The sequence below is a fragment of the Emys orbicularis genome, chromosome 2 (genome assembly GCF_028017835.1).
Source record: "Emys orbicularis isolate rEmyOrb1 chromosome 2, rEmyOrb1.hap1, whole genome shotgun sequence".
In the NCBI taxonomy this organism is placed as follows: Eukaryota; Metazoa; Chordata; order Testudines; family Emydidae; genus Emys; species Emys orbicularis.
In genome coordinates, this window is record NC_088684.1 from 236,713,235 (window position 1) to 236,726,392 (window position 13,158).

At 43.7% G+C, this 13,158-nt stretch overlaps 1 protein-coding gene across 1 annotated transcript in view; it reads right to left on the bottom strand.

Moving 5' to 3' along the window:
- The window catches only part of DNAH11 (dynein axonemal heavy chain 11), a 274,673-nt gene that overhangs the window by 238,964 nt on the left and 22,551 nt on the right, over nt 1-13,158 (bottom strand). The window contains exon 6 of the mRNA XM_065398425.1: nt 1,849-2,060. Within this exon, the coding sequence (XP_065254497.1) occupies nt 1,849-2,060 (212 nt within the window). The remainder of the gene's footprint in view (nt 1-1,848; nt 2,061-13,158) is intronic.

The window sequence follows — 13,158 nt, forward strand, 5'->3', positions numbered from 1 at the left end:
CACAAACAGATAAAACATTATACTCCCACCCCCAGTTATTTTTCATCTTTAACTCCAACACTCTCCATGCCTTACTTTGCAGCCAACATAGAAGTGGCCATATATTCTTTGAGGTTTCCTTTCAAGTCAGTCAGCATCACTTCTAACTGGTTCTAAGTGTTGCTGCGCATTCTGTCAGAGATCAGAATTAAGAAGTAAAACAGAATCGCACCTACATCATTAACACTAGGCTACTAACAGTTTCCCTTTTTAAACAGAATCTGTCTTCTGTGTTTGGAGCATTCATAGATACTGTGGTTTCTGTGGCCTCTGCTTTTAGCGTATTTTTTTTATTTTAAAAACCATGTTAGTAGCAATAGTAAGACTAGATTAATTACTCTGTAAATACAAAATAAAAAAGGCAGAATGTAGTAATAGTCACTACAGGAAATCTAGAGCACTCAGGAAAGCTTCAATGGAAACGTGAACATTCAAACTTTGTAACTCAACCTTCCAGAATCCAGCATAAACATAGTAGCAGGGAAGGAGATGGCATGGAAAAATGAAGGCATGACAAAATGGGAACAGGCCACTGAAAATCTATTCTATAAATAAAAATAGACAGGGAAGGCTCAGTTGCATAGTGTTGTTTAATGTGGGAGACAAAGTAGATTTCTGGAGCCCAATTCTCCTCCCAAGGCTTGGCTACATGAGTGCATACTGGCACAGCAGCCACTGCTGTTACCCTCTGTCACGCTGCTACCACATCTTGCATTCACAAAAATAACTATATATTTTCTTCTGGGGCACAGGTGCTCACACCAGTTTTTTTCTGAGAAAAGCTAAGCACCACTGCAATTCTACTGTAAACATGAAATGCAAATATTACAGCGGCAACAGTACATTTGGTCCTCCCAGAGCTGTCTCCTAGTGGTCCTGCTCCCTGTTCTGACAAGTCTCTGTCTTTGTGGCATAAATCAGGAGTAATGTCTAGTGTGAAAGGAGAATCAGTTTCTTCATCTCTCATTCCCTGGCCAGCAGGAGATTAGAATGCTGTGGCACCTGTGCACTCATGCTCTGAAGTAGGCTAGGGAGTCAGTTTCTCTTATGCTCCTCAAAGGTGACTTTTTTGGCCAATTAACAAATGCTATTGACTGTTTTTGAAGGGAGTCCTGTATTTGCTTGGCCAGAAGAACAGTGTCCACAACACTGGACCTCAAGAAATGGCTATATTTAAAAGATACCACTATGAACACATGTCTTAGCGCCACTCAGATATGTTGGGCTAGGAAAGATGTTTGGATGGAAAAAGTGGGAAAGGATCAGTATGTGTTACATTAGTGGGACTTTCCCTGCTAAATAGGGAGGGTTTATTGATTGTGGGAGTATAGAAAATGCAGCATTTCAAAGTCACTCACTGACAATTTGCTTGCCAAATCCATATTTTCTTCATTTGAATAGCTCTTATCACAAGTTTGCAATTTGATAAAGCAAATAATTTTCATTATACCTGCTAAGAAAAGAGACATTAGACCTGCCTGGCAACAGAAGAAACAACTTGCCGAGCGCTGCATGATTTTTGAAGAATACTTTTTCTTCTTTATGCAAAGAGATTATTGCATTTTTTAACAAAGAACTTGTGAAATGGCAGCACTGATAGTTCTAATTATTTGGCTGTGCTGCAGGTTTAGTAGTGAAATGGTAATTTGAGATTTCTGCAGAAACATGATTAATGTTCTAATTGTGCTATTTATTAGAAAAACTAACTAACACAGGCTAAATTCATATTCTTTTGTTATTAGCATACCATTTATTGACTGGCCCTTATTTACTAGGTACATATAGTTTATGATTTATATTTTGAGCTACCTGGTCAATGAACAGATTGCAGAACTCTTGCAGTAGAACTATTATTCGTGACGGCACACTGTAAAACTGGGAGTGACTCCAGATCAGGCAGATGGTGTGAAACAAAGGGGGAATTAAAGCACGGATCTTGGGGAATTCTGTCTCCTGAAGAAACTGAATGGGTCTTCTCAGTGGTCTCAGGTACAGTTCAATATCTTGGGCTTCCATAAGTGCTGTAAAAAGAAAAAAAGAAAATGATAAAACCTCAGATATGATTGTTTCTAAATCAGCTTGTTTACATTGAAGAATGAAAAATTATTCTAGTCTAAAAGGAATATATTTTCAATGCAATAACTGTAAAAATTAGAAGGCTTATCAGTGTCAATGGCGGAGAGTGTAACTTTGTAAATTTAATCAATTTTGTTTTTTCCCCACAGATATAAAATGACAACAGTCTTTATCCAGGGAGAAATATATGTAGGTTTCTGGGGCATGAGACAGTATTGTGGTGAAGGCACAGAAGCTCGACCACACAGCACAAGGCTCAGACAACTCCCCATTCACCAGTTCTACTGCTGGGAGTTAGGGATCTGTGTATCACAACTCTTTCTTTTCTGTCTGTTTGTTCCCCCGCCTCAGCCAACCAGCTTAGAGTGACGCAGAAGTTACTGCAGACCTACATTTTAGGTAATAGGCATGGGTAATTCCAGCAAGAGGGACAAGTCAGAGGCCTGTAGTCTTCTTTAAAAACTGTGTTTGTTGGAGAACCAGCATGTTTCCAAACCATGCTCACTGGCAAAGAGCAGTGTGTTTGTGTGTTCCTGTCTCTATCAGCAAAGTCAGACAGTCAAGAAAGAAGTCTCCCTTCCTATCCCCTTTGCATTAGGGTATCAAGGGACACAACATGCCATGCCAACATCATTCCCATGAGCCCAACTGGCAGGATCTGTGACTATCTTTGAAAAGGGAGCAAGCTTTGGCAGTCCCATAAGCAGTCCTTTAACATAGGGAAAGGCCTCTGTGACCTTGTACTCCAGAGGTTTGTAAATCCTCAATGGGATAACAACTACTGAGGATATTTTCACCAGAGTAGAGCCCATTGTGTGATGGAGTAGGAACTGCTCTGTAATAATGTATGAATACTGAATGTTGACCTAGTTATTGGAATGGTGTATGAATATATTGGGTTAATGTAACAAGAGGCTGTGAGGGAACTTAAGCCACTTCATCCCAAACGTCTGAAGGATGTTTTGAGACAATGCCATGATAGGAAAAGTCCTGCACACACCAAAGACCAAAAGGACTACAGCAGTTTAAAAAAGGGACTCTTAAAAGATGGGGGAAGTGTTCGGGGGAGCCAGCCTAAGGATGCCATGTTGACACTTCACGCTCAAAGTGTAAATTCCAGCATGAGGAGACGTACCCACACTAGCTCTGATAGAGCCAGTCCACAAAGGAGTGTAGCTGCCCCAAATACATACCCACCCAAGATGCTATAATGTACTCAGGGCAGCTAGTCCCTCCCACCACTCATGCTGACACAGCTACACTCTATTTTCACTGTGCTAGATCAACAAAGCTAGTGGGGATACATCTCCTCAAGCTGGAATTTACACCTTCAACTGGAAGAGTAGATATACCCTGCATACCGCTCAGGATTCTGAAGAGGTTAGGCCTGCCTAAGTTACCATCAGGGGCTCGAAAGACTTCACGTAAGATAGACGTGCATGTGGACTGTTGGTGGTTTTAAAATAGTTTTTCTCTGACACTTTGTTCCAACTGTTAAAATAAATACTGTAGGCGGGCTGTCACACTATATTCACCACTGGTCACAGACGCCCGAAGGGAAGAACCACATGTGCCAGAACTCAGTTCTGGGTAAGTGCCACAGGCGCCGACTTTCCAACGTGCCGGGTGGTGTTCGACCCCTGGCTCTGCCCCAGGCCCTGCCCCCACCCCATCCCCATCCCGCCTCTTCCTGCCCCACCGCCTCTTCCCACCCCATTCCGCCGCCACCCCGAGCGCACCATGTCCTTGCTCCTCCCCATTTCCCCCAGAGCCTCCTGCACAGGAGGCACTGGGGAAGGAAGGAGAGGCTGATAGAGGGCTGCCAGTGGGTGCTTAACACCCACCATTTTTTCCTCGTGGGTGCTCCAGCCCCGGAACACCCAGGGAATCGGTGCCTATGGTAAGTGCTATTGTTACAGAGTCATAAAAAGTAAAGAGGAACAAACCTACCACTGTCACACAACATCTCCATGTTAGTAGCGAAAAGGGAAGCTAAAGTAGATAAAAATGCAAAATTGGAGCTCAAGTTCTTCTTGTAAAAAAGTGAAAGACAAAGACAAATACAGCCCAAAGTAGTGGTCCTCCAATGGGGTCCTCTTCCAGGCCAGAGGTCACAAACATTAGCTCAGGATGCTGCACCTCAATACTGAGGGAGTTTCAGCAGCCAAGAAGGACATCCTCCTTCAGTCAGCCCTGGAACATGAAGCACGTTACCTTGCTTCAGGGAACACACTACCATTGACACTCAACTATCAATTCCTAGCTTTGCTGTTGTGTCTCAGCTTCATCATAGGCAATACAGGATGGCATCCTACATCAGAGAAGGTATTCCAGCAACTCCTGTCTCGTCAGGTACAAATGATGTCATAGGAAGTCAGGTTATAAAAATGAAGGACCTACTCTTTTCTTATTCTTCTTTGATTTGCATCTGTCAGCTCAACAGCAATGATGAGGCCAACTGAAATCTGTCGACCACTTTCTATCTGGTACAAGCTACACAGCTTTGTTCTTCTTTAAACTTTTTTGTTCTGTCATTCTCAACTGTGTCGTCTATCCAACACATCCTTGATCTTCCTCGATTTCTAGTTCCTTGCACTCTGGTATGTATCGCCATGTATGGTATCCTTTCCAGGTGCTCTCTTTATATATGTCCAAACCGTCACAGCAGTCTTTCTTGAATCTTCTGTAACAGCGTTATTTCTTGCCCTGGCTATTTTCTTATCTCTTCATTTTTTATCTTCTGTGGTCTTGAAACTCTCAGTATTCCCCTCAGCCAATTCATGTCTGCAGTCAAAACTTTTCATTCATAGGCCTTCCTAATGCTCCAGCATGCCTCCCTGTACAGCAGTATAAGCATGACAGTTATCTCATATACGCTGATTTTTGTTTTTATAAGAATGTCTTTAGCCTTCCAGATCTTGCAGTCTTCTGAATGCAGTAGCATCTGGTCCAATTCTTCTTATGTCATCTTCACAATTCCCATTCTTCTATACTCCAAGGTACACAAATTTTTCCACTTTGTTCTAGTTCATTGTCTCCGAGTTTGATCTTTACCTCTTCTCATGTGTTCCATTTGCCCTAATTTTTGTCTTCTTCATGCTGATCTTCAATCCAAATTTTCTGCTTTCCCAGTTGACAGTTATATGTCTGTAAACCCTCCTTGGCCAACGTGGTCAGGTCAATATTGTCTGCAAATCTAAGGTTTTGCGGGGTCCTACCACATAACATGATTCCTCCCATTTCATCTCTCAGTGCTACAGGCGTTATTGCTTCTAGTACCAAGTTGAACAAATTTGGCAACAGGGTCCACCTTTGTCTCACTCCTACAGTCATCCTGAACCATTCTGTCAGCTTCTTGTCTACTCTTACCACACTCCTTGACTTGCTGTAGATGTTTTCTATCCACTTGATTAATTTGTTAGGCATGCCATACATTCTCATAACTTGCCATATCCCTTTCTGTGAAATGCTATCAAAAGCCTGATTGAAGTCTATAAAATTGTTGTAACCCTTTTGATAATGTTCTATAAACTTCTCTGATATCTGCCTGATCACAAATAACTGATCTATTGTACTTCGTCCTAGTCTAAATCTGGCCTGTTCCTGTGCAAGTGCTGCTTCCACAGACCTCTTCATTCGCCTCTGCAAAGTGTTGGTGAATGCTTTTACCAACACACATAATAAGCTGATTCATCTGAGTTCTTGCACTCACTCTTCTCTCCTTTTTCATAGATCGGTATGATCGCTTTCTTGCCTTCACTCAGTGCGTGCTCATTTGTAAATCTTATTGAATAACTTCTTCATCACCTTTATATGTTTTCCTCGCCTGCTTACCTCAGCTCTGTGATTTTGTCGTCACCCCCGGCACGTATTTCTTTTTCAAACTTTCTATTGAGATATTGACTTCTTCTAAGAATTACGGCATCTGCTCTCCCTCATTTGTGCTAAGAAGCTTCTCCAGGACCATTTCATCTACGGTGTTTGGTACACTGGATAGCTCTTCAAAATACTATTTCCAGCGCTTACTGTTTGCTTGTTCGTTCATCAATTATTTGTCCACACTTGTCTTTCACCAACATCATCTTGTCAACATCTACAAACCCCCATTTGCCAATAGGCCAACTTCTGTCTTGCGCTTCTTCTCAAGACCTTCAGTCTAATGTGGTGATTTTAACTCACATCATTCCCTCTCAGGATACTTTGATGATGTGGACAGAGTAAGGCTAGAGGAGTGGGCATCAATAGTTGACCTGCATCTTCTATACAATCCTAAGCAGCCACCCACTTTCCAAAGCTAGAGATGGACCTCAGATTCTTCTCCTGACCTCACCTTTTCTACAACTGAACACAGAGCATGAAGTGCTTGATATGTTTTCCTGATCCCAGCACTAGCCATGCTTGATTGCAATGGGCATGCAAATTCCAACTACAAGCAACCTCCAAAAATCTTGGTGGAATTTCTGAAAAGCAAGGTGGGATCTGTTCCAATCTGAGTTTGAATCTTTTGTGGGTAAAGACTCAGAATCAGATATGCCAGACAACATCAGTGCCATCTATCAAGCTTTCTGTGATAAAATTATGGATGATACAAAGAAATCTATACCTCTGGGATTTCATCAACAATTCATTCCTGGCTGGTCATCTCATGCAACCAGACTCCTATCAGGAATTTAAATCCGCCAAGAATGAACAGGAGGTATTTGATAAAAATAGAGACTTTTTCACCTTCAAGATCAAACCAGGCAAGAATGACAGAAAGAAATTATTTATAAATTGAATTTCTTACATTTCTAGTCACAAAGTCTGGCAAACTGTTAAGAGGCTGAGCTGAGATTCTAGTCTGGGCAAGAGGAAATACCAAATCACAGCAAACTCCGTCACATCCCAGCTGGTGGCCAATGGCAGTGCTCCTAATTGAGACGAAGCTTTCAGCCATACAGTTAACATGGTGGTTGGTGAGAGATAGAGACTCAGGATGTAGACACGAGTCTGATTCCTTTCACTGATCAAGAGCTTGACCAAGTAATACATCAACTGCAGCCTAACAAGGCTCCTGGTCTATATAATATCCATAGCAAATTTGTCGCTCATTTTGGACCAATCACTAAAAGGAGAGGTTACTTACATTTGTAGCAGGGCTTCTTCTCCACCTTGGTGGGTCCTGTGCTTCCTTTTTAGTGGTGGGTCAGGATAGCGTCTCGTCTCTCAGAATTTCCACCCTCTGTTTATAGTGGGCGGAGAAATTCTGTCTCCAAGCGGCCTTCCCATTTCTGGGCCTGCTAGACCCTCACTGCTTCACTAGAACTTCTGGCCTCCTCGGTGGACATCCAGTGAGTGGAAAAAGGGCGGGGGGCGGTCCTGCCCTCTACTCCAGGCCCCAACTCAGGTACCCTACAAGTAGCAGCCTCACGCTGTCAGTTCCCAGGAAAGCTGCTAGCTTCCCTGGGTTACTTCCCCACACCCCTTGGCTTATTGTCCCCACTTTGCTTGGGTGGGGTTCCTCCTGACCCTCCTGCCGGTGGAGGGAGAGCCCCTAGTCTTTGGTGAAGCCCTTCCAGGTGTGGCAGCACCACACCAAACGCACGGCTCAGGCTCTCCCCTTCTGGCAGGGTCCTTTTCTTCACATCTTTGGACCTGGAAGGGTCCTTAGCTCCTGTTTAGGGTAGGATTTCTCCTGAATCTCTACAACTGTGGGGTTCTCCCCTGATCCTTGTCTGCTTCCACACCGCTCAGCTCTCCAGCAGTTTGCCTCCACTCTCACAACACCTATCACCCACACTGACTGGCTGGGGGGTGGGGGGGAGGGAAGGCTTTTAACCCATTCCAGCAGGTTCTTCATTGGCTGCAGGTGTCCTAATTAACCTGGAGTAAGCCCTGCTCAGTTACCAGGGGAAGAGGGACCTGCTTATCCTGAGGCTAATGTACCTTCCTTCCTGCACTCTTCTGTAGCCATCTGGCCTGACCCTGTCACACACTGTACAGTAATTGGAGTTCTTCAGGATGTTTTGTCGCTATGGGTGCTCCACATGAGGACATGCACACTCCCGTGCACACTCAACCTGAGATTTTTTCTGCTAATCATGCCCGTGGGTCCAAGCCTGCTCCATATGCCTGCTTGTGCTCCAATACAAGGGCATCTAGTGAGGAGTAGACCCGCGCCACTCCTGTTCCTTCTCAGACTCAGAACATGGTAAAACTTCAAAGTAAAGGGGAAAGGAAAGCAAATAGTGGAGCACCCATAGGGACAAAACATCTTGAGGAACTTCAGTTACAGTGCAAGTTAAGTAACCATTCCTTTGAGTTATTGCTCCAATGGGCGCTTCACATGAGGAGATTCCTAAGCAGTTCCTTAAAGTGGAGGAGGGTGCTGAGGAAGTGGATCCAGTACAGAGTTTAGAACAGTTTCAAAGACTGCCAAGTATCAGGCGGGTAGCCATGTTAGTCTGTACCCACAAAAACAACTAGGAGTCTGGTGGCACCTTAAAGACTAACAGATTTATTTGGCATAAGCTTTCGTGGTAAAAAAACCCACTTCTTCTGATGCATGGAGTGAAAATTACAGATGCAGGCATAAATATACTGACACATGAAGAGAAAGGAGTTACCTTACAAGTGGAGAACCAGTGCTGACAAGGCCAATTCAGTCAGGGTAGATGTGGTCCACTCCCAATAATTGATGAGGAGGTGCCAATACCAAGAGAGAGAAAACTGCTTTTGTAGTGAGCCAGCCACTCCCAGTCCCTATTCAAGCCCAAATTAATGGTGTTAAATTTGCAAATCAATTGTAGCTCTGCAGTTTCTCTTTGAAGTCTGTTTTTGAAGCTTTTTTGTTGAAGGATGGCTACTTTTAAATCTGTTATTGAATGTCCAGGGAGATTGAAGTGTTCTCCTACTGGCTTTTGTATGTTACCATTCCTGATGTCTGATTTGTGTCCATTTATTCTTTTACGTAGAGACTGTCCAGTCTGGCCAATGTACACAGCAGAGGGGCATTGTTGGCACATGATGGCATATACCACATTAGTAGATGTGCAGGTGAATGAGTCGCTGATGGTGTGGCTCATGTGGTTGGGTCCTCTGATGGTGTCGCTAGAGTAGATACAGGACAGAGTAGGCAACAGGGTTTGTTACAGGGATTGGTTCCTGGGTTAGTGTTTCTGTGGTGTAGTTGCTGACGAGTATTTGCTTCAGATTGGGGGGCTGTCTGTAAGCGAGGACTGACCTGCCTCCCAAGGTCTGTGAGAGTGAGGGATCGTTTTCCAGGATAGATTGTAGATCGTTGAAGATGTGCTGGAGAAGTTTTAGCTGGGGGCTGTACGTGATGGCCAGCGGTGTTCTGTTATTTTCCTTGTTGGGCCTGTCCTGTAATAGGTAACTTCTGGGTACCCATCTCGCTCTGTCAATCTGTTTCCTCACTTCCCCAGGTAGGTATTGTAGTTTTAAGAATGCTTGATAAAGATCTTGTAGGTGTTTGTCTCTGTCTGAAGGATTGGAGGAAATTCGGTTGCATCTTAGGGCTTGGCTGTAGACCAGGGGTAGGCAACCTAAGGCACGTGTGCCAAAGGCGGCACGCGAGCTGATTTTCAGTGGCACTCACACTGCCCGAGTCCTGGCCACCGGTCCGGGGGGCTCTGCATTTTAATTTAATTTTAAATGAAGCTTCTTAAACGTTTTAAAAACCTTATTTACTTTACATACAACAATAGTTTAGTTATATATTACAGACTTATAGAAAGAGCCCTTCTAAAAACGTTAAAATGTATGACTGGCATGCAAAACCTTAAATCAGAGTGAATAAATGAAGACTCGGCACACCACTTCTGAAAGGTTGCCGACCCCTGCTGTAGAGAATGGATCGTGTGATGTGTCCTGGATGGAAGCTGGAGGCATGTAGGTAAGTATAGCAGTCAGTAGGTTTCCAGTATAGGGTGGTGTTTATGTGGCCATCACTTATTTGCACTGTAGTGTCCAGGAAGTAGATCTCTTGTGTGGACTGGTCCAGGCTGAGGTTGATGGTGGGGTGGAAATTGTTGAAATCCAGGTGGAATTCTTCAAGGGCCTCCTTCCCATGGGTCCATATGATGAAGATGTCATCAATGTAGCGCAATTAGGAGGTGGGGTGCTAGGGGACGAGAGACTGCATCCACCCTGGAGGCATGGAGTAAGGCATAATGCTGTAAAAATGTATGAATGGAGGACCAGGTGGCTGTCTTGAAAATGTCATTGGTGGGTACCTTCCTAAGGAGGGCAACATATTTAGAATGAGCCTTTGTGGAATGAGTAGTGACTCTAGGAGGGGGGTGCATTCCAGAGGACCCGTGGCATGCCAAAATACACCCCAATATGCACTTAGATAGTCTCTGACAGGAGACAGAGTGACCCCTCATCCTCTAAACAAAGGAAACAAAGAACATAGGGGAAACCCTGAAGGGCTGAGTATGGTGAAGGTAGAAAGCCACGGCTTGTCTTACATCCTGTGTACAGACTGGTCTCTTCTCTGCACAAGTAGGGCTTGGGATAAAATATCGGTAGTTGAATGTCCTGATTGATGTGGAACTCTGATGAGACTTTAGAGAGGAAGTGAGGGTGGGGATACAATGCAACTTTGTCCCGATACAAACACCATATATGGTGGGTCAGCCCTGAGGACTCTCAGTTCCCCTACGCTTCTGGCCAATGTGATTGCCACAAGGAACAATGTCTTGAAGGACAGATAGAGAAGTGATCAGGCTTGAAGGGAGGTTCTCTTAACATGTTAAGCACTAAATTGAGGTCCTAGGATAGGATAGTATCCCACACTGAAGGGAACAGGTTAAGGACGCCCTTAAGGAATCTTGCTGTCATAGGATGTGTGAAGACCGACAAACCTTCAACTGGTGAATGGAATGCCATGATGGCATCTAAATAAACCTTGATAGAACTCAGGGACAGTCCCATAGATTTCAGGTTTAGTAGATAGTCGAGGATGGATGTCAAGGGAAAAATTAGTAGGAGATATAGTGTGTTTGAAGTGCTTCCACTTCTGCAGGCAAGTCCTATATGTGGTAGGTTTCCTGCTATTTAAAAGAACCAGCTGGACTTTGGGAGAACACTCCTGCTCTAGACCCAAGAACCATCGAGGAGCCAGACCTTGAGGTGCAAGGATGATATATTGGGGAGCATTATGGAGTCTGACTCCTAGGTCAGTCATTAGAGGACATGCAGAGGCAGACATGTCACCAGATGGATCAGGGTCGGGAACAACACCTGTCCCAGCCCTGCCGATGCTATGAAAATTATCACTGCTTTCTCTTGTTTCAGTTTGAGCAGGGCTTTGTGGATCAGAACTCCATTTCAAGCCAACAGTGGTTGAGAAGGTACTGGAGTGGTGTGGGTCTGTTTCTGCCTATATGCCCTCATACTGGAGCACAAAGAGGCATATGGCACAGGTGTGTACCTGCAGACACTACTAGCAGAAAAAAAAATCTCTTATTGAGAGTTCATGTCAGGATATGTGTGCACCTGTGGAGAACCCATAGGGACAATAACTCAAAGAAGTAGCTGGCTGCTTCGATTTCTGATTTGTACCCAGAACTGCAGCATCCCAAAAGCGTGGCACATAGCAAAGGTCATAGCTGTTCCTAAGCAAGGGAAACCATTGACAGACCCAAAGAATTACTGATCAGTTTTTCTGCTGTGTGTTATCTATTAATTGATTAAAAGACTAATCCTGATGTGGATTAATGAGCTAGTTGAACCTCAGCAGCCTCATGTTCAGGCTGGATTTAGGAGGGGACAATGCACCCAAGATCAGCTACTTCTTCTAACTAAAGATACAGAAAATGCATTTGAGCCTGGAAAGAAAGTTGGTCAGTGGCATGCTGTCTAATTATGCAACACATGCATTAGATGCCCCAGAAGAATATGAAAGCCCTGAATATGATTTCCCGACCTGCTATGCCCATGGGACGATTCCATCTGCTCCTCGAAAGCACATGGACTCGAACATGGGAGGTCACACCTTGCATGAAAGTGTAGAATTGCATGCCTTACTAAAAATTTCACAGCATGCCACTGACGTCAGTGCAGTCCTTATCAATCTGATGGAATGAAACTCTGCCCACGAAACTGTGTGGCATGTTGGGCTGACTGCCAAGCTACAATAGAACCTCAGAGTTATGAACACCAGAGTTATGAACTAACCAGTCAACTACACACCATATTTGGACCCGGAAGTATGTAATCAGGCAGCAGCAGAGACCAAAAAAAAAAAAAAAAAAAAGGCAAATACAGTACTTTGTTAAATATAAACTACTAAAGAGGGAAAGTTTAAAAAAAAAAAGATTTGAGAAGATAAGGAATATGTTTCTGTACTTGTTTCATTAAATTAAGATGGTTAAAAGCAGCATTTTTCTTCTGCATAGTAAAGTTTCAAAGCTGATTAAGTCAATATTCAGTTGTAAACTTTTGAAAGAACAACTATAACGTTTTGTTCAGAGTTACGAACATTTCAGAATTATGAACAACCTCCATTCCTGAGGTGTACGTAACTCTGAGGTTCTACTGTAGTCCTTGTAGGCTGATGATGTGGTTCATCCAAGGTATGATTAGCAACCGAAGCTTCATCCTGCAAGTTGGGGAGAAAGTCAGTCACTTTAAATGTCTCCAAAATGGCCTTCCATGAGGGTCAGTTTGGGCTCCCCTTTTGTTCAATATATACACATATGACCTTCTTGAAATGCAGGCCAAGAAGTAGGTATATGCTGATGACATCTATATTGCCGACACTGGAACTTGACCACTTACTTCCAGCAATGAAGACTAATTCTCAATGAAACCAAGAAATTGGCAACTACCTTCCATCTAAACAATCTTCTTGCCAATCAACCCATTTAGATTCATATCCAAGAACAGCCACTGCCATTCCATTCAGTTTTCACATACTTGGGAGTAAAACTCCAGCATAGCCTGACATACTGGCCTTACCTGCAACACCTGAAAATGAAGTTCTCTTCCTGTACTGCCTGGATATGAAAACTGTGAGGAGCCTCCTGTGGCACAGAT